The following is a 23698-nucleotide window of genomic DNA, read 5'->3' as shown; positions in this document are numbered from 1 at the left end:
GCCGAAGAAATAGTGGGATTTAGTGGAGAGTGAAGAAAATATTGTACCATGTAACGTCTCTATACGGCCCTCCTTTTATACAAAGTGAATCCCGAGAAAAATAATTTTTTTTAATTCAGACTTAATCATACAATGGGGAGAGATTTCGTTGAGAACGAACTTAAAGATCCTAAAATCAAGAATCTGTTTCTTTTTAGAATTTTAAAGCCTGATCCCTCAAAATACTAATGCTAGAAAAGTTAATTACCGTTGCGTATACTCTGCGTACATATTGAAACCAGTTCTCTCTGGGCGGAATTTGTAAACAAGAACAGATGCATCAGTGTTCGTTTAGTATCCGAGGAAGTTAAAAGCATTAAATTTTGATAATTTTGATAATTCACATAATAGTTTCCTATGACCAGAATATTTCATTGATTTTTATGTGAAAGATGGATTCGATGTCAGGCTTCGACATCCGTTCTGTGTTTATATTACCGCCCAGAGACAGTACACTGCAGTACAAAAGATGCGTACACCTCTGAAATAACTTTCCTTGCATTATAACCTTGCCCCCCCCCCTCGCGTGCATAGGTGCCCCATTTCAAGTCAAAATCATGAAAGATTTGAAGAGGAAACAATTTTTTCTAAAATACCAAATACATTTTATCTTTATTTGTTTTAAATCTTTATATCAGAGTGTATAGCAATTTTGCGAGAAAATAAATATGCATTTTTGTTGTTATACTCTTATTTTTGTTATAAAATCTTTTTAATATTGACAAATTTCTAAAAATAGTTCATATACTTCCAAATAGAACAAATAATATTTTTTACAGCAAATTCCTGTATTTTCGCCATTTTGAGACTATAACTGGTCATACAATTATGTTCTTATGTTGATGTATATATGTATATATTATATACTGGGACTCCCTGTACATAAATATTATGTTCTTATGTTGATGAATATATGTATATATTATATACTGGGAACTGGGACTCCCTGTACATAAATATTATGTTCTTATGTTGATGAATATATGTAACTGGGACTCCCTGTACATAAATATTATGTTCTTATGTTGATGAATATATGTATATATGATATACTGGGACTCCCAAAATATTATGTTCTTATGTTGATGAATATATGCATATATTATATACTGGGACTCCCTGTACATAATATTATGTTCTTATGTTGATGTATATATGCATATATTATATACTGGGACTCCCTGTACATACATATTATGTTCTTATGTTGATGAATATATGTATATATAATATACTGGGACTCCCTGTACATAAATTTTATGTTCTTATGTTGATGAATATATGTATATATTATATACTGGGACTCCCTGTACACTACAATGTACATGAATATTATGTATGCACAGTTCATATTAAACACTGTCGCTTGTGCCAAAATTAGTCCCACTCTCCCGTTGTAATTTATAACAAAAACTCTCGGATCTGTATTCGCGTGAAATGAATATTCAAAAGTTCATCTCTAAAGCATTATTGAATATTTAGAAGGTTTTTCTATACAATAAATGATATAAAGTAAGAAAATTTTTATGCCTAAACCTTGACACTGCACCCCTGGGGATGGGAAGGAGAAAATGTGTTCCCCCCGATAAATTTTTTAAAAATATAATTTTACTGACATTTTGACTGATTAAGGTGACGTTCCTCCCAATTTGCCCGGAGGGGCGACGTGTCGTCCCCCCTCCCCCTCTGAGCCGCCTCTGGTAGTGTTTGCATCAAGTTAAAACTTTGCCTTCTACAATTTGTAGAAAATTTGCATCCATTAAACAACATGATGCTTTCATACAACCTCCTAACACTGGACTAACCAGGGGCAAGATCGTTCTCAGTAGTCTATTCATACTTTTTAATTTTAAACGCAACCGTACTGCAGGGGCGTACGAGGGCTTTTGTTTAGGGGGGGCACAATATTCGCTCGTAAGCGCGCAAAAAAATTTTTTTGGTCCCCCCCTTGGCAACATTGACCCCTGAACCGTTGTAAAAGCAAGTATAAAGTACAGCGAAATAATTACGCCTAGGTCAAATTGTGATCGAAACTTGCAGGAACAAGTACTTAACTGTTAAATCAGTGGGTCTCGGATCAAAAATCTTTTTAATTATCAATCAACTTCTTTTACTGAACATTTGAAAAAAATATAAAAATGATAAAAATAGATGAGAAAAGAATCAGAATACACATTTATTCATGGAGTCAGTAAAGTAACATTACGGTGGCCGAATTTAAAGAATTTGGGCGGCGGTTTAAATTTAAGCCGCGGTTTAAATATGGTTGGTTCCACATAAAATTGTATCAAATGTTTCAAGATTTAAGCCGGCGCTTAATTTAAACCGGGTTTTGGCGGATTTAAACCACGGCTCAAATTCTTTAAATTCCATCTCAGGACGATTAAATGTCGTTCTTTATTATGATTGATACTGCCAAAACCTTTTTAGGATAAATGTATTCTGTATATCTTTCTTCTATAGTCTATGCCCATCTATCCAACCAAGGCTTTTAGCGCGCTTCGCGCCCGTCTACTTTTAATTATGGCATCTACTCTTTGTAACAACATAAAATAACAAAAAAAAATTCGCGGATTTAATTAAATTTTTCGTGAATTTTCAAAATTTTATAAAAATCAATCATTTCTGGAGACAAAGGAATTGAGTTTTTTGTCACAAACTCAAATCTTTGGATCCCAATATCTTTGCAACCTGATTCTGCAAACCTTTGATATTTCAAACTTAGATTAGTTGATCTATAAGAATTCATAGTTTGAAATATCTAAGGTCTACGACATTTTGTTACAAAGATATAGAGATAAAGAAATCAGAGTTTGCGGCAATAAAGCAATTTTTATTTTATTTATTTTGCTCAGCAACAAAAATATAAGCTTTAAACTAGAAAAAGAACACGATTGGATAAATACTAAAGTGGGCAAAACTCATAATTAGATGTCGACATTTTATGTCCCAACTTCCCAAGTATTTTAGAATAATTCCGTATGGGCCAACTAGTCGTCTTTATTCTATCTGTTCCACTTCAGTATTTATTCACTTCCCTCATATAGTAGTATTTCAAAGTATCTTAATTTTCTGGTGTTAAAAATGTTGCCCCCCCCCCATACCAAACCCTTCTACCCTGCATTAACTAAGTTTTTAAGGCTCTAATCCTCAAGAGAATGATTTATATTCCTAAATTCTAATCAGTGGGAAATCCGTCTTTTCTCAAATTGGTTTTACAAAGTTTAAATTCAAATATTTCGAAGAATTCAATTTTAAAACTTTTGAAAATTACTCCCTATCACATGAAGTATTACTATCTGCGTGGGTAAAAAAATTAAGTTAAAAACATAAAAATAAAAATTTGTCTCTCCAATGTTGAATGAATCTGTCATTATAAAAACTCCCAATAATAATAGTAATTCAATAATAATCCAAATGTATAGAGAACTCAAGGCACATGTGTTTATTATATTTATCTACATAAATATACACAGGCCTTGTTTCTAGGCCTAAACAAACCAATCCATGCAGTCTTTCTCCACCCTCCCCTCCAGCAAGATATACAAGGGGGTAAATTTAATATTTACATCCTCTAAATTGTTTAGCTAAGAAAGACTATATACTCTAGAAGTATTGTCTACAAAAGTATACTCTCTGTTTGGATAAAGGAGCCGGAAATGTGTAAAGTTTGTGAAATGCTAAAATAGACAAGTTTAATTTAAAACTCAGAACAAACTAAATTAATATTCTTCTCGCATATTTTTACAGTGAATTGTGAACAATGTTTTATATTGGTAGGCCGGGCGCAGAAGGGTAAATTATAAAACTTTTATTGGAATAATATTTTCAGGAAACATTTAGTACCGAGATATTGCATTCGATTTGGTCGGTACACATTCTCACTTGTAATAAGTTATTATTATTATATTTTAAAAAATATTTGATGAAAATTATTTATTGCTGGAAGAATCTATCGAATTAATTTCAAGTAAATCTCCATTTTAAGAGCATGGCATTTCCAATTCATTCCTTTTTTACAGTTGTGTGAATTAAAAAAATCAAAGAAAATAATCAATTTTAAGCCAGAAAAATAAACAAGGACAGTACATTCATCTTTAATTAGACATGTACCGTTGAGTATTGGACATGGCTCTTTATATGTTGGGGTTCACGTGAGATTACGTCTTGCAGCCCCTTTAAAGGGAGTGTTCGCGAAAAATGAAAGGGGGTATATGCTTACGATGAAGAATAAGCGCTTTTGATCGCTACTAATCTAAAAACGGCTTATGCTGAATAACATGGCATCCATCCAAATTGAGAACGTTGCAATATACGACTCGGATCGTAAAAAATCAATTTAATTTCAAACAAATCATTTAGATATTACAACCTATGGTCATCGATTATTTTTTCGTCACATTTGTATGTAGTTAATTTTTCATAATATTTTTTACTTCTTTTATATACAATGCACACTTAAAACAACGATTTTTTTCCGCTAGGTGTCTCTGCCACGTGGAATCATTAAGAGCATTGAGAGCAGAGACACCTGACGGACAAACTAATCGGCGTTTTAAGTGTAAATTGTATATAAAACATATACAAAATATTATAAAATATTAACTATATGCAAATGCATCAAAAAATAATCAATGACTAAAGGTTCTAATATCTAAATCATTTGTTTGATAATAAATTGATTTTTTTACAATCCAACTCATGGATTGCAATTATCTCAATTTGGGTGGTTGCTACGTTATTCGGTATGAGTCGTTTTAGACAATTTTCTCCTTATAGACGCAACACATAGAAGTAAGATTAGTAGAGATTAAAAGCGCATATTTTTCGCCGTATGCCTATACCCCCTTTCATTTTTCGCGAACACTCCCTTTAAGTTTCATAAAACAAATTAAGATGTACTTAAATATGAAAAAACACTGAATTCACTTTATAAAAAAAGTGATAAATTGACTTTATCTGAGTCTGACACTTACTAAATATATTCATCAAGAAGTGTCATTTGTCTTCATATTTCTTCATAAAGATCCTGGACATTGGTTTTCTGGGCCTTGGGTAAAATATAGTTTGATATTTCTAGACAAATGAATTATATTTAGATATGTCCGCAAACATAAAACAATACAATCTTATATAGAACTTATAGAAGCTTTATATATTTTCCTTTATCTTATTTACTTTTAAGATTGAACTTATAGAAGCTTTATCTCTTTTGCCATATCTTATTTAATCTTAGATAGAACTTATAGGAGCTATATATCTTTTCCTTTATCTATTTAATCTTAGATAGAACTTATAGAGGCTTTATATCTTTCTCTATATTTTTTTTAATCTTAGATAGAACTTATAGAAGCTATTTATCATTTTCCTTTATCTTATTTAATCTTAGATAGAACTTATAGAAGCTATATATCATTTTCCTTTATCTTATTTAATCTTAGATAGAACTTATAGAAGATTTATATATTTTCCTTTATCTTATTTATTCTTAGATAGAACTTATAGAAGATTTATATATTTTCCTTTATCTTATTTAATCTTAGATAGAACTTATAGAGGCTATATATCTTTTGCTATATTCTTTTTAATCTTAGATAGAACGTATAGATGCTTTATCTCTTTTGCTATATTTTATTTAATCTTAGATAAAACTTATAGAAGCTTTATCTCTTTTACTATATTCTATTTAATCTTAGATAGAACTTATAGAAGCTTTATCTCTTTTACTATATTTTATTTAATCTTAGTTAGAACTTATAGAAGCTTTATCTCTTTTATTATATTTTATTTAATCTTGGATAGAACTTATAGAAGCTTTATCTCTTTTGCTATATTTTATTTAATCTTAGATAGAACTTATAGAAGCCTTATCTCCTCTACATCTTTTCTTCTATATTTTATTTAATCTTAGATAGAACTTATAGAAGCTTATCTCTTTTACTAGATTTCATTCAATCTTAGATGGAACTTATAGATGCTTTATCTCTTTTACTATATTTTATTTAATCTTAGATAGAACTTATGGAAGCTTTATCTCTTTTACTATATTTTATTCAATCTTAGATTGAACTGATAGATGCTTTATCTTTTTTGCTATATTTTATTTAATCTTAGATAGAACTTATAGAAGCTTTATCTCTTTTGCTATATTTTATTTAATCTTAGATAGAACTTATAGAGGCTATATATCATTTTCTAAATTCTACTCAATCTTTGATAACCTGTATATGTGAGTTCTACTAAGTTGTAATCAAACTGAGTTAAAACTATGTGTTTTTTGCTATATTTTAATTAATCATAGATAAAACTATGTCTGTTTTGCCATATTCTAATTAATCATAGATAAAACTATGTCTGTTTTGCTATATTCTAATTAATCATAGATAAAACTATGTCAACATTGCTATATTCTAATCAATCTAATCAATCATAGATAAAACTATGTCTGTTTTGCTATATTCTAATTAATCATAGATAAAACTATGTCAACATTGCTATATTCTAATCAATCTAATCAATCATAGATAAAACTATGTCTGTTTTGCTATATTCTNAGAATGGGGGTGACAGGGGGGTTGGGTGGGATTAAATGATCCTAGAGTAAAAATAGAACGGTTGAAGGGGGATGAAGGATTGACAATCTGAAAGGATGGGATTTAATAAGATTTTTACAAACACAATATTGGTTCCAAACTTTCATGAACAGAATACTGTAGAGCCTAAACCAGAAAATAAAAAGAACCAGGATAAAAATGAAAATATAAAGTGTCCAACATCATATATTGGATTATCTCAAAGCTTTAACGACAAAATAGGTAAAGAATCATGAATTATCAGTTTGCAAATTTTATACTCAGTAACTTATTTAAGTGATTACATGCTTTACAGGATATCTGAGTCAAATTTTCTAAACCCTTATATCTTTGCAACCTGATGGTGTAAACCTTTAATATTTTAAACTAAGATCATTTGATCTAACAGAATTCATAGTTTGAAATATCAAAGGTCTACGACATTGGGTTGCAAAGCTGTAGGGATTATAGAATAAGAATTATTGGTAAAGGCTCAATTCTTCTCATATCAGAAACTTTTTTAAACAATGAAATCTTTTTTATTTTTACGTTTTTTTCCAAAAAACAGAAGTTAGACTTTAGAGGTTTACATTTACATTTTAGGTTGAGTTAAGGAGATGAACGATGAAACTCATTAGTCTGAGTAGGCTGACACATTATCAACAGATCACACACTTTTTTCATTAATTTGTATTTATCATTAGTATCCAACTCTAGAAAATAAGTTTAATTAATCAGCTGGATAAATGAGCTGTCATTTTTGCATCGCAATACGAATATGATTAGTTGGATTAAAATAACCCGAATTAAAACAAAATTTATTTTAATGAAAAGAACAAAAAATCATAATCATAAAAATCATAAAAAGTAATGAAAAATGATAATTTATATTATAAATGGTCTACACGAATACGAGTAAGTAAAGTAAACCTACTTGAATTAAAACCATGTTGTATTTTTGTCTGAATAGTCAGTGCTCTGCAGATTCTATGGTTCAACATTGCCCTTAGTTCTCGACAATACGACGTCCATGGTGTCAAAGGTGACAAGGGAAAGATATCCTGCGCCATAGGTGAGCCAAGAGTACATACGGTTTGGTTTGGCTTCTCTGGTAAGGAACAGATGCCGCGTTGTGATGAATTGTTACAGACGGAAGACGACTGTCTCATAAATCTCCAATACGAAGATGTTGGATCATGCAATCCACAAGGGGTAAGTAAAAGAAGAGCTCAATCAATTTTGGAGAAAAAACTTTTAACTTTTTTTATTGTAGGTTTGTTCCTATCCAAAAATCAACATTTCTGAGATCGAGTCTCGACCAATGCACTGTGGACATTTTTGGATTCTCTGCTACTCCTGCCCAGACGATGAACTGCTAATGGAGCAATTTTTTCAGGATGATGTTTACAACCTTTACTCTGATAGCTCCGAGAATAGAAATGATTATAAAATACCTGAAATGTTTTATAACAATGCGGATAATAAACAAAACAATGAAGGAGAAAAAAATAAAAAAAGAGAGGAAAATTTAAGGATAAGAACAAATAGTAAAAAGATAACTAAAGATAACTTGGATATCAAGACTGAACCCATTGAGAATGACTGGGAAAGAATGGTTGACGAATATGACGAGTACGGTAAATATGGCAAATTCGGCGAATATGACGATTATGGTGAGTATGACGAATACGGAGAGGAAAATGAAAACCACCCGGAATCCATCTCATCCTTAGAACATCTTCATACATACTCAACTACAAGGTATATTATGGGAAATAATACGGCGGGACCAATAAAGATGTAGAATAAGAAGCCAACATATTGAGTATGGAATTATAACATGGGGGGGTGTAAAAAATGCTAAACTACAGAAAATCAAGTCTTTGCAAAAAAGGGCAATTAGAGCAGTAAATAATAGTTCATTTAAGGCACATTCAGATCCAATATTTTTCAGATTAGAACTCCTAAATCTTGATGATACATATAAACTAGGTGTTCTATCTTTTATGCATAAATACTTTTATGAAAACCTTCCAGCTTCCTTCCAGGATATGTTTAATTCTTTAGCTGAACCAAATAGAACAAAATCATATAAACTTGAGCGAGTTCTCTTTAAAACCCTAGAAAGTTTTCCCTCTGCCTTATTTCCAAAAATATGGAATTCTATTGAATTAGAGCTTAAAGAAACTAAATCTGCAAAATCGTTTAAAAGAAAAGTCGCCAAGATCTATTTAGATAGTTATGCAAATTATATCTGTAAAAAAAAAACTGTGTATCATGTGGATAAACTTAGTCTTTACTATCTTCTTCACCCTGTAGTTCATAAACATGATTCTAATAACTTATGTTACCCTCTGTTCCAACCCTTACGCTGAGTATCCTCCCTTTTCTTTATACTCCCTCACCTCCTCCTTACCTTTTACCTGATTTATTATCATTCTTATGTTTAAAATGTACAATGTACATTGTTTTTATCTGCAATTATCATTCGTTTATAGTGGGCCAACCAATTAAAACAACCTACTCTGGTTAGGCGGGTCCAAACTACATAGTAAATTGTGATTTTTTATTTGTATTATCTCGTGCTTTGTAGTTGAATAAAAATATGAAATATGAACTGTTGTGTAGTGTACACAGACCCAATTAAACTTAGTAGGACGATTTTAAGCTACAATAAAACCATTTGCTTTACAATCTTAAATACACTTTAAAATGGGTTATCTTTTGTCTTTCTATCTTGCAGATTTATAGGTCCTACTGAAATATATGTAGCTTTATTCTTCACACCATGCATCTCTTGACTTTTTAGTTATTCTTTCGATGTTAAGTCTGCTTATTTGTATAATATTAACCTAACTTAATTGCAAAATTAAAGAAACCAGTGTCCGAATTTAATGAATTTGAGCCGCGTCTTAAATCCGCCGAAAACCGGTTTTAATTGAGCGCCGGCTTAAATCTTGAAGCAATAAATAAGATTTTAAGTGAAACCAACCATATTTGAGCCGCGGCTCAAATTCTTTAAATTCGGCCTCAGGACAATTTGACAATTAATGCAAGGTTAAAAAGTGAAAAGTGAAAAGAGCCTCTAACTTCTACTAATGTATTAAAATATTGATATTTTCTTTTTTCTAATGATAATTGCAATCTAGGTATGATATAACTGGATATGAGGATTTAGTTTGTACGGGGAAGGACATATCTCTCCAGTTCGCCATCTTTAAGTTTCAATCAATCAATCCAACCTGGCAGGAGGAACTCTGCTCAACCGATCTAACTCGTCTTGTTCTTGGTCTATGCTCTAGGTCTAGGTGTAAGAATCCCACCCTGGAGAGATTAAATCTAGAGCCGTACAAGATCTGTCCGGATTTAAAAACTGGTTTTATCGGAATCTGGGAGATCATGTATTCATGTATTACACAAGGTAAAACTTTATTGAACCAGAACACGTATCCTAAAGAACAGTGGACATTGGATGTAAATCATGAAAAACTGAATGTTGAGAACAAATTATTTGAAGAGAAAAGTTCAAAACATGTTATAACTACAGATACAGATGAAATAAATCAGGGAACTGTAGACCCCGATATGATTTTATCTAACAAGGTTCAAACTACATCTACAGATGAAGAAACTACATTTGCTAAAAGTGATCATACATTAACTGAACTGGAAACTACATCTACGGAAGTAGAAACTACATTTACTAAAAGTGATCATACATTGGAAACTACATCTACGGAAAGTGAAATTGAATACATATCAACTACGATTGATTATACCACTGAAAGTGAAATTGTATTAAATTTAAGTAAAATCTTATCTACGAAAAGTGAAAATATATCTATCGAATCTATATTTGCCGGAGAAAATGAAAGTGAAATTACATCCACTCGAAATGACATTACATTTTCTGAAAGTAAAATTAAATCTACTGAAAATGGCATTACATCTTCTGAAAGTGACAGTACATCTTCTGAAAGTAACATTACATCTGCTAAAAGTGGCATTCTATCTACTGAAAGTGAAATTACATCTATTGAAAATGAAAATACATCTGCTAAAAGTGACCTTACATTTTCTGAAATTGAAATTAAATCTACTGAAAGTGGCATTTTATCTGCTGAAGTTAAAAGTGGCATTAAATCTGCTGAAAGTAGCATTACATTTGCTGAAAGTGGCATCACATTTACTGAAAGTAGCTTTACATCTGCTGAAAGTGGCATTAAATCTGCTGAAAGTGGCATTAAATCTGCTGAAAGTGGCATTACATCTGCTGAAAGTGGCATTACATCTGTTGGAAGTGGCATTACATCTGCTGAAAGTGGCATTACATTTGCTGAACATGAAAATTCACCAAGTGAAAGTGAAAAAACCAAAAGTGAGACTACATCTTATAAGAATGAAAACACATCTAAGAAAAGTGAAAATACTCTGTATGAAAACGAAACTGCATTTACTGAAATCCTAACTTCAATTAATGAAAGTAGAATTCCATTATATATAAAAGTAAGTAAATCATATGAAAATGAAAATGCATCAACTGAGGATAAAACTGATTCTACTAAAGATGAAAGTACACCAACCATAAGTGAATTTACATTTTTTTTAAATGAAACTATATCAACTGAAAATGAAACCAAATCAACTGAAAATGAAGCTAAATCAACTGAAAGTGTCGAAGCTAAATCAACTGAAAGTGAAACAAAATCAACTGAAAGTGAAACTAAATCAACTGAACATGAAACCAAATCATCTGAAAGTGAAACTAAATCAACTGAAAGTGAAACTAAATCAACTGAAAGTGAAACTAGATCAACTGAAAGTGAAACTAAATCGTCTGAATATGAAACTAAATTAACTAAAAATGAAACGAAATCGTTTGAAAGTGAAACTAATTCATCTAAAAGTGAAACTAATTCATCTATAAGTGAAATTAAATCCTATAAGAGTGATACCAAATCAACTAAAAGTCAAACTAGATTAACTAAAAATGAAAAAAAATTAACTGAAAGTGAAACTGAATCAACCGTAAGTGAAATTAAATCAACAGAAAAGGGAACTAAACCAACCGAAAGTGAAACTAAATCAACTGAAATGGAAACTAAATTATCTGAAAATAAAACTAAATCAAATAAAAATGAAACTAAATCAATTGAAAATGAAACTAACTCTATTAAAAATGAAACTTTGTTAACAGAAAGTGTAACTAAATCAGTGAAAAGTGAAACATATTCAACTGAAATGGAAACGAAAAGTAAAGGTAAAAATATAATTAAAGACTATTCCATTAAAAGTGAAAATGAAACTATATTTACTGAAAGTGAAACTTTATTCAGTGTAACCAACCCCACAGATGTTAACACTATAGTATATCAAGAAAAAAAGAAAATTCTAAAAACATCTCACGAAAAAAATGAAAATGCACAAATATTTATGCAAACATATGTAAACAATGACAAAATTTTCAAAGAAATGACTAAAAATAAGGATTTAGGGAAGAGGAAAATAAGAAAACACGCAATCTTCTCTCACGTCACAATATCTAGTGGAGGTATACACAATGAACATTCAGAGAACCCCAAAGAAATATTGATTGATAATAATTCAACGCAAACCAGCACTTTCAGCAGAGCAAAACCAGGTGCTTCACCTACATTGAGTTCTTCAAGTGCTGAACCATCTAGTAATCTGGAAACAGTTAAAGAGGAAACTACTCTAAGAAACATGGAAAAAGACCAAATAAGAACCTGGAGCAAACTAAGAATAGAAACTTCTTCTTCTCTAAGTAATAGAGAAGAAGAGTCCAAAGAAAGGTTAGAAACTACTACTTCTATGAGTAATACAGAAGCAAAACTTATCAGTACTTTGTCCATGGCTCCAGTCAAACCTACTCCAATAAGTACAATAGGACTAGGTACAGAACCAATCAGTACCTTGAGCAAGGTTAGAGCAGAAGATACTACAACCATGATCAACTCAGAGTTAGAAACCAACCCGTTTGAAATCATTGAAGGAAGAGCTTGGAAAAAGTTTGAAAATAGTCATGATATCTCTAACTCTGATATCATTGTCATGTATATGGGTCAGCAACAGAGGGAAGATGACGTGAAAGACAAATCAAAAACTAGAACACATGCTCAACTCCAGAATGATATCAGAGATGTTTTAGAGAAACCCGACACCTCTGATCTCATTCATAACTATGCACAAACACGAAATATTCTAAATCTAAACAAATATCGAACAACAAATGAAAACTCAGTGGGAGGTATAAATGGCAACATTAATAGTTCAAAACTATTTGAGAGTGATATCGATGAGAATAAAGGACTTGTTGTACAGGAAGACATGAAAGATGCCGATGAAGAAATCTATGATCTTCAAGATACCAAAGAAATAGATAACGTTAAAGACAGATTAAAAGATGATGATGATGAAGGTCAAGTTGAAGTTTTGAATATTCAAAGAGAACATGAAGATAGTAATAAAACAGGCAAAGGCTGGGAGGAAGGTTCAGGTTCTGCAGATGATTTTATTTCAAAAGTTCCAAAAGAAGTTTCAACCAATCTACTGAGACAGAAGCAAGGAAATATAAAAGAGAAAATCTTTCAGATAGAAAACTTCAATTCTGAAACTCCAACTGAATCTGCTGAACTTACTGAAGGTTGGTATGAGAGCCTGGAATCTAGAATAATGAAGGAAACAGAGGAAGAAATTAAATCTGAAATTTCTAGTTTTCAATCCGAACTTGACTCCCTTATCCTTATAAGCTCTGGAAACAATGTCTCCAAAGCTGAAATAAAATCAATCGCTCAACACGCTGTCTCTAAGTTCTTCAGATCAATTTCATCGTCTATAAACGTGTTTAATTTTCACAATGAGGAACATATATCTCTGGATGAAACCTTGGATACTCCAGACGCGCTTAAAACCGCCTCCAGTATCCTGAACATCACAGATACTATCTCCAGGTCTATTGCAGGAACCTTGGAGGTCGGAGAATCACTGAATATAGAGACTGCGGATATTAACCTTACGGTTATGAAAAGAAAAATGATAAACCCTTCGCTGGATGATAAAAATAGCACGAGTAGCAGTATGTGGAAGGCTAAATCTTTAACAGTAAATCTTCCTGATCAAATATCTTTAGCAGGACTAGATTCAACCATCACTGTTGCCTTTTCATCCATCAATAATCTAGGATCTATGATGAATCTAAACAAGAACTTTTCCACGTCAATCCTTAGTGTATCTGTCCTCCACGTAGAGAAGGTTGGATCAAGTATTCCTCTCCAGGTACCCCTAGAGTTTACTATACTCCATCCTAATATGGAGAATATGAAAAGAAACTGTGTCTACTGGGATTTTACTAGAGAGGTTTGGTCCTCTGAGGGTTGTTTTATCAAGGAAAACACAGAGAGGGTTAATGGTACAACTTGTCAGTGCTTTCATCTTACAAACTTTGCAGTACTAGTTGATATCCATGATGTTGCATTAAACCTTAACATTAAACAAGGTTTGGATATAATTACCCTGGTTGGATGTAGTGTGAGTATTGTTTGTCTGTTTATCTGTCTGATCGTTTACTCGATGTTCAGTAGTGCTAGAAATGAAAGATCTGTGATTAACTTTAATATATGTTTGTGCCTGCTTCTTGCTGAGTTCCTGTTCCTATTTGGTATTGGAGAAACAGGAAACTATTCTTTATGTTTCGCTGTTGCTGTTTGTCTTCACTACCTGTTTATGGCATCCTTCATGTGGATGCTGGTTGCAGGGTTCCAGATCTATCAGCTCCTAGTTCAGGTTTGGGAGAAAGAGAGCTCTAGACGGGTTCAGTATTATCTGTTCGGATATATTACTCCGCTCCTTATCCTACTCAGCTCCCTACTCCTGGATACATTACTGCACCAGGATACAGTTTATGGAGGGACGGAGTACTGTTGGATAACGGATCCAACCCATCTTCTAATCTCATTTATAGGCAAACCTAGAAACCAACTTATCGTTTAAGAAGTTACTCTGTAAAAGGAAAACTCTATTTTTACAAAAAAAGGGGGAAAATATGTGTAATTGAATTCAAAGATGAATGGTTTCATTATTAGATATTTTCCCTTTAAATATAGTTTTTATGGTTTGTTCGTATGTTCAGTACCTATCGGAGTAGTGGTTTCTTTAAACCTATATTTTCTCAGCCTAGCTGCCTGGATACTGTACAAGCACTGTCGGGCAGGTCCACAGGTAAACTAAAGGGATTGGAGCCAGTTTTAGATAAAGGTGGGATTTACATTTTATCAAGAGAAAATAAGGTTAAAATCTATGATATTTAAAACCTTAAAGGAATTAAGACTTTGCCACAAACTGAAATTTTCTAATCCTAATATCTTTGCAACCGGACAGTGTAAACCTTTGATATTTAAAACTTAGTTAAGATATGTAAGGTCTATACGACATTTTGGTGTAATTATATAGGGATTAGAAAAGTCGAGTTTGAAGCAAAGACTCAAGTCAATTCCTTTGCGAATGTTGGTCTAATCAATAAGACTGTCTTTAAATTCATGTTTTAAAGTTTATGAAAATGCCAAATTTTATTTATAATTTACTTACTTTTTTTAAACACTTTTATTATTTCTAAATTTGGAGGTTATAAAACACAATCTTGAAAGTTCTGAAAACAAAGAATGGAAAACATAGATCTTGACTAAATATTTTCATTTCCCAGTCGGAATAAATTCTTCTTTTTAATTTAATTATATGTGAAATATAGACGTCGAAAAATACTTGTAAAATATTAAGTTCTCGCAAATTAAAATTACAAAAAAAGAAAATTTGATGAATAAGAAAGAACTGCAAAATTATTATCTCAATATTGCTTCCTAATAATAACTACCAACAATTTCTTTTACTTCCTAGAATAGAACAAACAAAACAATATTTCTAGTTTTTATGTATCTTTATCTTTAAAGCTAAACCTCCCATTTAATAGGTGTAGACTTAAATCCGCCATTCTCTTAGTGTACAGTAGACTTAAATCTGTCATTCACTTAGTGTACAGTAGACTTTAATCTGTCATTCACTTAGTGTACAGTAGACTTGAATCCGCCATTCTCTTAGTGTACAGTAGACTTAAATCAGTCATTCTCTTACTGTACAGTAGACTTTAATCTGTCATTCACTTAGTGTACAGTTGACTTAAATCCGCCATTCTCTTAGTGTACAGTAGACTTAAATCAGTCATTCTCTTACTGTACAGTAGACTTTAATTTGTCATTCACTTAGTGTACAGTAGACTTAAATCAGTCATTCTCTTACTGTACAGTAGACTTGAATCCTTCATTCTCTTACTGTACAGTAGACTTGAATCAGTCATTCTCTTACTGTACAGTAGACTTGAATCAGTCATTCTCTTACTGTACAGTAGACTGTCATTCTCTTACTGTACAGTAGACTTGAATCCGTCATTCTCTTTCTGTACAGTAGACTTGAATCAGTCATTCTCTAAGTGTACAGTAGACTTTAATCCGCAATTCTCTCAGTGTACAGCTAGACTTCTTAAATCCGCCATTATCTATGTGTACAGTAGACTTCAATCCGTCATAATCTAAGTGTACAGTAGACTTTAATCCGCAATTCTCTCAGTGTACAGTAGAATTAAATCCGTCATTTTTATTATGGACAGTAGACCTAAATTCATCATACTCTATGTGTACAGAAACATTAAATCCACCATTCTCTAAGTGTACAGTAGACTTAAACCCGCCATTCTCAAAGTGTAGAGTAGAATCCACCCGTCTCTTAGTGTACAGTAGATTTAAATCCATCGTTCTCTAAGTGTTCAGTAGACTTAAATCCGTCATTCTCTTAGTGTACAGTAGACTTAAACCCGTCATTCTATTTGTGTACAGTAGTCTTAAATCCATCATTCTCTTAGTGTACAGTAGACTTTAACCCATCATTCTTTTAGTGTATAGTTGACTTAAATCCGTCATACTTTAAGTGGACAGTAGACTTTAATCCACCATTCTCTATGTGTACTGTAGACTTAAATCTATGATTCTCTTAGTGTACAGTAAACTTAAATCCATCATTCACTTCGTGTCAGTAAACTTAAATCAATCCTTCTCTTAGTGTACAGTAGACTAAAACCCGTCCTTCTCTAAGTGTGCAGTGGACTTAAATCCGTGATTCTCTATGTATACAGCAGACTTAAATCCGTCATTCTCTAAGTTACAGTAGACTTAAATCCATCCTTCTCTATGCGTAAAGTAGACTTAAATCCGTCATTCTCTAAGTGTACAGTAAACTTAAATACATCATTCACTTCGTGTCAGTAGACTTAAATCAATCCTTCTCTTAGTGTACAGTAGACTAAAACCCGTCCTTCTCTAAGTGTGCAGTGGACTTAAATCCGTGATTCTCTATGTATACAGCAGACTTAAATCCGTCATTATCTAAGTTACAGTAGACTTAAATCTATCCTTCTCTATATGTAATGTAGACTTAAATTCGTCATTCTCTAAGTGTACAGTAGACTTTAATCCATCCTTTTTTAAGTGTACAGTAGACTTAAGTCCATCCTTTCTATGCCTACAGCAAACTAAAATCCATCATTCTCTCAATGCAACATTAGAGCTAAATCTCTCCTTTCCTAGGTGTTCAGTAGAACCAGTAGAACTAAATCTCTGCAGTCCTATATCCATGGTCTGTTAGCCCTGATGTCTATCCTGGGTATAACCTGGAGTATAGGAATTATATCTGTAATCCATCCTTCACATATTTTAACAGTCGTCTTCACAGTACTTAACACGTTTCAAGGTAAAGCAACGAATGGTGCTCTACACCTACGTAGAAGTATAATGGTTTAATCAATATTCTTATTTAGAGTTTGTAATGTCTAAAGTTAAAATCATTAATCTATTCAGCGAAATGATAGAAAATGCCGTTAAAATGATATATGACATTTTGCTGGAAAAGCTAAACATCTTGGGAAAAGTTTGATAATGCAAACTTGAATAGAAAAAGTAAGTTTTTGAACTAAAATATTTTCAAAAATTTAAAGTTTTTTTTTGCAGGTCTGTTTATCTTCCTGTTCAACTGTGCTGGGAGCAGGAAGGTTAGAGAAGAAGGACGGAGACATCTTATCTCCATTCTATCTTGTCTCCGGGTGAGGTTCAGGAACCCGATCTCAAGGAAGGAATCAACCATCTCTAGATCTACCAACACTACCCAGATAAGGTAGATTAGCTGATATCACCATCTCTAAACCCTGTTTAGTGTAGAAAAAGTCTCAAGAACCTGATATTTCTCTCGACCAAACCTACAGTGTGTCCCACAAACCATCACAGTTGAGAGAACAATTGAAAATCCTTTTAGATCTTAAAAACAATTTTAAGTATTAAATCGTTAACCTAGTTTGGAGATAAAATTCTTAAAATAATAATTACCAAATACCCCTAGTCCAGACATCTAGACAGTGAGACATGATTAATTTCGCTAAGATTGAGACAGTTTTGATTTTATTTAATTATTTGAAATCTTTAAATGTTGTTCCTTTTTTAGGGAATATTTTCTGCCTGAAATGCAGTATATAATTGGATCCAAACTTCAGAACCGTAAACAACAGGCTGAACTCTCTATCAGTTGCTACTACTAGTTCTCAGCGTCTATACTATAATCATAATCAGCTTCAACAATATATTAATCAGCTGTTCCTATTCAGAATTAGTTTTGTAAAATGTATCTGCTACTATAACTCGTTTCTTTAGCTACTGCTACTTTGTAACTTCAGCTATTGCTTCTAATGCATGATAAAGCTACTTTAGGCTAGATTAAAGTTATATATATTAAACTTTTTAATCAGAAATAAGTCTTGGAAAATTAGGCTCAAGACTAAGTTATACCCAGAGATAAGAGAGTACAGAGATCTATAAAATAATAGAAAATGCAATTTTTTCCACAACAGGTTCCATTGTGTACATCTGGAGTACACAACTAGTAAACCTACATCTGTATTCAGGGATATTTAAGGATCCTTTAGATACAAAATAAAAAAAACCTTCAAAAATAGAATAAATTCATAAATTTTATGTTTTATGTTTAAAGTTAGGGTATTTCGTTAAAAATTGTAAAACTTAACCCCTAAATAGGTATTAAATGCAACAAGTAGCCGTTAGATGGCAGTGAAAACCCTTTCGTGGAAATGTAACATGACGTGCCGGACAACTATAGGCTTGCCTATACAGATTCCAGTGAAATCTTATGAACAGTCTGCATGGTTACCAGTTAAACCATACTTATGTTGGAACTCATTTTTCATAGAATTGAATCTTATTCATAAACATATACTTGATACACTAAAGTTTGACATGAGAAAGATACAAGGATTAGACATTTGAAGTTTGACATTAGAAAGATACAAGGATTAAACATTTGAAGTTTGAAGCGAGTTCTTTTGAATATTTAAAGTTTGCAGAATTTTAAGATTTATTTTGAAAGAAGTTTAATCATAAGTTTAATTTTTGTCTTGAAACCAAGAAAATCATTAAAAATATATTTATGCTTGACTTTATATTCAGGGCCAAGGAACTCAATTCTCAATTTTTTAAATCGTATTTCTTTGCAACCTGATTGTGTTAATCTTTGATATTTCAGATTTTAATATTTGATCAAAAATTTATTTGTAAAAAAAAACGATACATTTTTATTTGAAGAAAATAGGTGGTAACTTTTTTGTTTTCAAAAATACTAGTTTACGGATGATTTGACAAGAATTGAATATGAAAAGGAAAATATTAAACATCGTAATTTAGCTTTTTGGTTTTTAGTTTCCAAAAAATTGATTTAATAATCATAAACAATCAGAAACCAAATTTTAAGTCTAAAGGTCAGAAAGTTGGATTCGCAAACTGAAAGGATTCTAACCGAATGAATGAGTACGATATAAAAAGTACGATTCTAGAAAAACTATTTCCTGGCCAATAAAAACTTTTTAATCAAAAATTTTGCAAATATGGTTGAAATATAATAAATTCGAATTCTATCGATAATATGGGCAAAGTTAAAATTTTTGGATTTCAAATAAATATAGTTTTTATTAATTTATATAATATGAAATCTAGGCTTCTGTATTAACAATTTTACTTGTTTTATTTTTTGTTTTTAGAAATATTTTTTGGTGTTCTGATTAACCTTTGTGAACAATCAGCTGTTTTATATTTCTATAATTTTGCACTTGAAAATGAGTGAGTGAAGTTGATTTATTAAAAAAAAACTTTGATTTGGTAAACGAATTGTGATGATATTTGGTAAACGAATTGTGATGATATTTTGTAAAATAGTTCAAAGTAATTTCCAACAAATCTATCCTTTTGTAAAGTTTCACGGTGGACTAAGCCAGTGGGGTCGGTCAAATAGGCCTAGGATTAGGCCGGGTGCTATAAAAAGTCTGAACGTGCCATGGGAGTTGTCATAGTTAGCCCTCTCACGGGACTATGTCAAGAAAATTGACCCCCGTCGTCTGTTAGTCTGGTTAGGGCGACGTACTGTACCACAGGATCGGGTCAGTACACGCTGTTATCTGGCAGGTCGGTACAAACTGGGCAGGTCCTGTTCGAATTTAAATTTACTACGTGGATAGAGTGGTTTATTTGAAGTTGGATTGCTTTGGCTAACAACTTCAAGTGGACAGAATTAAACCTAAGTGCAATCAGATTAACCGATTTTAATTTAAAATCATCGGATTTGAAAAATCTAAATTTAGTTTTGAAACGAACGTATTTTGTCCTTTTATAAATTCCCGGACTTTAAAATTAAAGAATGCACGATTTATGATTTAGTCTAAGTTTTACCTTAAAAGAAATTGAGGTTTTGCAACAAACTCAAATTTCCCAATCCCTAAATCTTTGCAACCTAATAGTGTAAACCTTAGATATTTCAAATTTGGACTATTCGTCTCAACAGAATTCATATTTTGAAATATCAAAGGTCTCCGACATAAGCTTGCAGATTTATATGGATTAGAAAATCAGAGTTTGTGGCAAAAACTCAATTCCTTTCTGTAAAATAATGAGTCGATACTTAAATTCTATCCTTTTTCAATTCAACCCTTTCCCAAATCTGGGAAATATTCAACCACTCAAAGGACAGGCATTACGGACAGATATGTAACCATATTTCCAGTTTTAACTTCTTTTTAAAACAATTGTTATGTCTAGTGTTTGAAACCCATTGTCGCCAGAGACTCAAATTTTCTGAAAGGGATTATTTATTGTGCTTAGCTTTCTTGTCAAACTCATCTTAAATTATTTTTCAAATATTACAAAAATATTTGATATTTCAAACTATGAATTTTGTTAAATCAAATAATTTAAGTTTGAAATATCGAAAGTTTAAACCATCAGGTTGCAATGATCTAGTGATTAGAAAATTCAAGTTTGTGGTAAAGAATCAATTCAAGAGCAAAATGTGTTCGAAGTTAATCGATAGTTTATTTTTCTAAACGATTCAAAGACAAGATGTCATGATGTACGAGGATTGGAAGATTTAAGCCACAAATACATCCTATAGAGAAATTCCGCCCCGATATATTTTTCTAAAAATATTACATATACAACAAATATTTTAAAATTTTTAAACGATTGTATTTGCCAAGTACAAATACACAAAATGAAAAGTAGATAGAATTTGATTACATATGACACACCCTACTTTGCGTATGACCAGCCGTTACGATAACGCTATATAGAACTTCAGAAAAATGCTAGAATTCTTTCTTGACAAATATTTGCTGCACTATAGGATGTTCTACTAGTTTTGAAACCATTTTACCGGATTTGAGGATTCAATTTTCCTGGAAAAAGGTTTGAAATTAAACCTTTTCTATTTTTATTCTCCTGAGAGTTTTAAACCACGAGGTTGAATCCGGTCTTAGAGAGTCGAGTATAGGTTGGTTGGACGTGGAGAGGATTTATTCTAGATCGGAGATAGAAGGTTTCAGACTCCGGGTTCTCCGTCCTTTGTAAACTACAGCGGAGAGAACCGTTCTACTTCTCTCCAGTACATCCTTAACACCCAACCTTAATAAACAAACATTTCCCGTCCTAAAATCATACCCGTAAACCCCTATATCTTCCATACAATCCATAATAATGCATGAACTATTAGGACAAGGGCGACATAAAACCGTCCACAGGCTTTCCCTCTTAATTTTACCTTGCCAAGCCAATTATATTTTTTGAAGGTATGTGAATTTTAAATCTGTAAAGAGCTTGATTTCACCTTTACATATTTTTACAGGAGTCATTTTCAAAGTTCTGGTAGTTTCTAGCCACCAAAGGAATTGAGTCTTTGCCATAAATTCTGTTCTTTAATCCCCATATCTTCGCAACACAATGTCGAAGACCTTATATATTTTAAACTATGAATTCTGTTCTGATAAACTAATCTACGTTTAAAATATCAAAGGTTTACACTATCAGGTTGCAAAGATAAAGGAAAAGAAAAATTTTGTGGCAATGAAACACCGATTTCAATCTGCTAAAACCAGATTCCGATTTAAAAAATCAATTACGACCTTAGACGGAAACTAAACGAAGTAAGTAAAAAAGTAACGCTTAAAATGTTCCCTACATATAGTACAAAGAAATAATTAGATGATTGTTTGGGGTGTTTTAAAATTCTAAATGATTATAAAAAAACGAAATAAAAAATTTATTATGTCATCGAAAGTATCTTAGAAAAAATATTAAATTTAACCTTTAGATCGGGTTAGGTCGTCATTATAGGTAACCTTGTACATGAACGGTAGAAGCTTCAAACGTCAATTTTCTTTCGTTATAAAGAAAATAATATAAATACCGTAGTCTGAATATTGCCATAACTCTAGAAGCACACCAACAATACATCTATTTTGAAGGGATTATAAGAAATAAGCAAACAGTAGTTTTAAATATCATTTTGATTATTATTACTGCTGTACCTAAGATGCCAAAAATTTGAGATTTCGTCAAACTCCAGGTTATAATGCAAGGACAGTTATTTCAGAGGTGTACGCATCTTTTGTACTGCAGTGTACTGTCTCTGGGCGGAAATTTGAACACAAGTCAGATGTCGAAGCATCTATTCTTGTTTACAAATTCCGCCCAGAGATAACTGGTTTCAATACGTACGCAGAGTATACGCAACTGCAATTAAGTTTCCTTGCATTATAAACTTGGTCAAACTAAAGTAAATTATACGTAAGATTGAAATCTGATATGTTAACAATCATATCTCCTATTGTTGAAGAGCTCTAGAGAAGAAAAAACATGTAATCTGAAAAATGCTCTTATACTGGTGAGTGTAAAATCCAAACTAAAGGAGCTGCGATGTCAATATGTCAGTAATATAGCATAAACTTAAACTTTTCATTCTGTCTATAGTTTTGTGTTATGAACTTAATTTTAGCACTTTTTGGAAAGTTATTTTACTTATTAGAAGTTTCTATGTTCTCTGGTTTTTTATGATTCTCTGATTCCTGAATAAGAAGTTGAAATGAAAAACGTTTTTTCCAGGAAGAGTTCAAAACAGGTTTTGAGAACTTTGCCAAATCTTTCATTGGAACAGGAGAGAAAAAAAACTTTCTCAGAATTTAGAAAAAATATCTTTATCTAAACATTGTTAAAAGTTAATTTATTTAATCGTGATTTAAGTAAAATATCTACCCTTACAGCAATATTTACATAAAAACATCTAGCCCAACTGTACTATTTACATAAAATATATCTACCCCAACTGTAATATTTACATAAAATATATCTACCCCAACTGTAATATATACATGAACACATCTACCCCAACTGTACTATTTACATAAAATACATCTACCCCAACTGTACTATTTACATTAAATATATCTACCCCTACTGTAATATTTAAATAAAATAAATCTACCCCTACTGTAATATTTAAATAAAATAAATCTACCCCAACTGTAATATTTACATAAAAACATCTACCCCTTATGTAATATTTACATAAAATATATCTAACCCAAACTGTAATATTTACATAAAACATATCTACCCCAACTGTACTATATACATAAAACAAAT

General features: G+C 31.7%; 1 protein-coding gene across 2 annotated transcripts; it reads left to right on the top strand.

Moving 5' to 3' along the window:
• Positions 1-3528: 3528 nt before the first annotated feature.
• LOC111717883 (extracellular matrix-binding protein ebh) lies at positions 3529-18456 on the top strand. 2 transcript variants are annotated; one of them, XM_023493346.1, is made up of 9 exons: positions 3529-3591; positions 7215-7254; positions 7582-7823; positions 7885-8372; positions 9761-14592; positions 14761-14849; positions 17261-17423; positions 17681-17843; positions 18168-18456. In XM_023493346.1, the coding sequence occupies exons 2-9, from the start codon at positions 7236-7238 to the stop codon at positions 18259-18261; spliced, it is 6090 nt and encodes a 2029-aa protein (XP_023349114.1). In that variant the 5' UTR covers positions 3529-3591; positions 7215-7235; the 3' UTR covers positions 18262-18456. The 2 variants fall into 2 exon arrangements, with proteins under 2 accessions (XP_023349114.1, XP_023349121.1); XM_023493353.1 differs by lacking the exon at positions 3529-3591 and adding an exon at positions 6641-6854.
• The last annotated feature ends 5242 nt before the right edge of the window (positions 18457-23698 follow it).

Source organism: Eurytemora carolleeae, unplaced genomic scaffold (genome assembly GCF_000591075.1).
Source record: "Eurytemora carolleeae unplaced genomic scaffold, Eaff_2.0 scaffold181, whole genome shotgun sequence".
In the NCBI taxonomy this organism is placed as follows: domain Eukaryota; kingdom Metazoa; phylum Arthropoda; class Copepoda; order Calanoida; family Temoridae; genus Eurytemora; species Eurytemora carolleeae.
Note: the sequence above shows the minus strand (reverse complement) of the source record. Positions and strands in the feature narration are given on the sequence as shown.

Bases quoted from the DNA above. Each gene is read 5' to 3' on its own strand.
- LOC111717883 (XM_023493346.1), top strand. The intron at 8,373-9,760 runs GTATATTATGGG...ATTGCAATCTAG, and splicing joins CATACATACTCAACTACAAG to GTATGATATAACTGGATATG. The intron at 14,593-14,760 runs GCAAACCTAGAA...TCGTATGTTCAG, and splicing joins TCTTCTAATCTCATTTATAG to TACCTATCGGAGTAGTGGTT.